The sequence below is a fragment of the Arachis ipaensis genome, chromosome B09 (assembly GCF_000816755.2).
Source record: "Arachis ipaensis cultivar K30076 chromosome B09, Araip1.1, whole genome shotgun sequence".
NCBI classification, from domain to species: Eukaryota; Viridiplantae; Streptophyta; class Magnoliopsida; order Fabales; family Fabaceae; genus Arachis; species Arachis ipaensis.
The window spans coordinates 27602093-27605712 of record NC_029793.2 but is presented as its reverse complement, the minus strand read 5'-3'; the positions used below and the strand labels follow the sequence as shown (position 1 = coordinate 27605712).

Here is a 3620-nt window from a genome sequence, read left to right as displayed (position 1 = left end):
CAACCAGTCAACCAGATTAACCTGAGGACATTGCGGTTCATGGTATGTAAAATGCCACCAGTCAAAACTATTGATCAGAACTTGCATGAATAACATGCAACTAAGAACACACATAACAATAATATTATAATAACAGAGGAATGAATGAATTAGGATATGAATTTCCCCATCCAGGCTCATGACTCCTGTTCCCAGATCGAACCACTAGTCATATGCATTCAACATTAACCAAATAGCACCGGAACAATGTTTGTACTGATACCCAAAAAAACAGAATAATGCATAAGAAATATGGAAATGATTCATCAATATTTAAACAAGTGCCGCCTCCGTGTTTGCCAGGATTGGAAGCTTGGAAGAGCACAATCATAATTTTGCTTTCGGAGGAAGGATGCTTAGTAGTACTAGCAATTGGAGTGAATGTGGAAAAGGAAAGAAAACTATACACAATTACTAGAGCTGTCAAGGACCGAGAACGTTATTGTTATACATGTACTTTAAGTTACTAAGTGAATATTAAATTCTCTTGCTTTTGTAGTTAATTACTGAAAAGTGAACCATAATATCCCAATGACTTGCTTTGATGGTGTTATATAAAATAACTACAGATATTTCTAAATCGGTCATGCATTAGACCATCAAAACAGCATGTACATCCGAAATGCTTCAATACAACATGATGCATTCCCAAATGATAAGGTAGCTGACTAGCTGGAATAAAGTGACAAAACATATGCTGAGTTGGAAACAATTTAAAGATGGTGATGATAAATAGAAAATTTACTCACTTCCTGTGGTGGACGGCCATAGTCGACTGGATCTCTTCCGGTAATTGCTTCGAGCAGCACAACACCAAAACTATAAACATCACTCTTCTCATTTAAAAGGCCAGTATTTGCATATTCAGGAGCCACATATCTGCCAATTTTTTGCATCAAATGGAAAGAGGATTGTATAAGTTTCAATGTTCCTATTCTGAAAGTATAAGAAGTTAAGCACAGAAAAGAAGAAGACATTGCTCTAAAAAGCTCACAATACTGACCCAAAGGTTCCCATAACTCTTGTTGTAACATGACTCTTCCCAGCACCCAGTAACTTGGCCAGGCCAAAATCAGAAACCTTGGCATTGAAGTCGTCATCAATTAATATGTTGCTCGACTTGATATCTCGGTGTACAACCTTCGGTTCAATTGCTTCATGCAAATAAGCAAGCCTGAAAACAAGTATATTGCTACAAATTAGGACTAGGAAAACCAAAAACTAAACTTAGCCTGAAGAAACATAGATGCAATGACTGACGCTTTAGCCGTGCCCAGAAGAATCTTGATACGCGCTTCCCAGGTAAGATATCCATGATGACGCATTGCTCCATGAAGCCATTGCTCTAAGTTTCCATTGTTAACATACTCGTACACTAATATCCTGAAAATATACCAACCAGAGGTATAATTCAAAAAATTGAATGTAATCATGGTCCTTTTAATGTAATTCTAAGACTATACTATAATTGAACAAGCCGGGGTACCTGTGAGTCCCCTCAATGCAATACCCCAAAAGACGAACTAAATTTTTATGTCGAACATGGCCAATAGCTTCAACTTCAACCCTAAATTCTTTCTCTGCTTGACCACTGACCAAAAAAGGAAAAAGGAAAATAAGTTTGGCAGAACTATCAATCTATCATGAATAAAAGAGGGAAAAAACATTAATGTTGATTTGAAGTCATCAACATTGTCATGGAACTCACATGTTATTGAGTATCCTCTTAACTGCCACTGAAGTCCCATTTATCAACTGTCCCCTATAAACAACTCCATAGCCACCTTCACCAAGGACATTCTCCTTCGAAAACCGGTTTGTGGCAAGTTCAAGATCCCTCAATGTAAACCAGTGACCCCAACCCAAGTGAGAGAATTCTGGAAGGCCAGACAGAGGCGAAGGGGCTGTAATAGGATACGAAGAAGACGGATTGTATGCTGCTTTAAACGTGCCGGAGCTGCCTTCTTCCCCTGACTGTGATCCATATCCATCTTTCTCCAAGTGATGAAATGAATCTGAGTGGCTGCCACTATCCCCATGCTTCATTTTCCCCACACCCAAGTGAACCATAACTTTGTCTGATTCTCTGTCACTGGACTTATCATGAATAGTGAGGAGTATTCCATCTCGCGGGACGAATCCATTCGCCGGCACTTGCTCAACCCTCACCTCCTTGATTTCCTTCGACACGGTGGGTATTTGACTAACAGGAACCTTGTTATCTCTATCCTTTTTAGACTTCTTCCTTGAACTAAGGCAAAATGAGAGCACACAAAGGATCACTATAATGAATAATCCAACCGCAATTCCAATTACTTCCCAAACCTTAATACCAAAAATTGGAGTTTTCTTGGACAATTCAACTTTCAGATCAGAACCCATTTCTTAGAAAAAGCCTTGATGCCTACAATATAGTAACAAAACAAACAAACAAAATTTGGATAAGAAAGAAACATTAAACAAATCGCATCAACATTCAATTTTTTTTCGTTAATTAATAGGTAACATCATGCATATATAGACCTGGAATCTTAATTGATGGATACCATTTAACTAAAAAGCAATGTGAGCAAGCATCATAATGCTTGACAACAACACAATTAGGCTAAAAAAGGAAATAGAATATTCAACACTTACATCATAAACCAACTTGTGTTAGTAGATATTATTACATAAGCATAAGCATTCTAAGTAATACAAGCATTCAAACATAGTCTTTCTAACTCTTACCTATCTGTACGGACTCAGATTCACAAGGTCAAAACCACAAATCCTCCCAGATCTCTGAAATCCCTTAACATGAGTCACCCCTTTTACACAAAGAGACCAAACCCAAAAACCTCAGATCTTTGACTATGGGTAACACACAAAACAAAGAACCCAAATCTACCCAGTTCTCAAAAAAGTAAACTTTTTATATGAAAAACAGCGAATGCTTTCTGGGTATGGCAAATGTGAGTGTAAATCTGAACTTTCAGCGGTGGTGGATGAGAATTGAGAAGAAGAAGAAGAAAAGGGATGTGAAGTAGAAGAAGTCAGTGGTAGGTTTTGAGCTTAAGCAAATACAATAGATGCATTGGAATTTTCTCAAAATTTTCTCCAATGCAGTTAAAGAAAGAAAGAGAGAATGATGCAAATGCAAAAATTGCAAAGAAATGAAGAAATGGTTTGCAAACTCTGCATCTGCATCTGCATCTGCTAGTTGCTATTGGGATATTCCTCAGCTGTCTGTCAGGAACATGACTGATGATTATTGCCAATTATTTATTTTTTTGCACCCTTTTTATTTATTTTTATTTTTAATTTTTGGATTTGATTGATGGTTAGCTTTGTAATATTAGTTACACTCTTGTTGTCCGATACCTTAACGAGTGCCTCATAAGTCATAAGTTCGGAACAGGGTCCTTACGTTACTCATTACTCGAACCCAACAAATTAAAATTTATTGCACATTATTATACGCCGAATATTGCCCCGTCATTCTTATCCAACACACTTTTGTATTAGAGTGCTTCAGTGCTTTTTTTTAGTTGGACTTATAAATTTCTAACTTAAAAATAATAATAATAAAATTGATAATT

At 36.9% G+C, this 3620-nt stretch overlaps 1 protein-coding gene across 1 annotated transcript in view; it reads right to left on the bottom strand.

The window, feature by feature from the left end:
• Nucleotides 1-3388, bottom strand: part of LOC107618321 (probable receptor-like protein kinase At5g18500) — a gene marked incomplete in the record, with an annotated part of 5049 nt that extends 1661 nt beyond the window's left edge. Inside the window, 7 exon segments of the mRNA XM_016320348.2 lie at nucleotides 1-21; nucleotides 789-918; nucleotides 1043-1213; nucleotides 1300-1422; nucleotides 1526-1630; nucleotides 1748-2443; nucleotides 2770-3388. Of these exon segments, the coding sequence (XP_016175834.1) occupies nucleotides 1-21; nucleotides 789-918; nucleotides 1043-1213; nucleotides 1300-1422; nucleotides 1526-1630; nucleotides 1748-2421 (1224 nt within the window).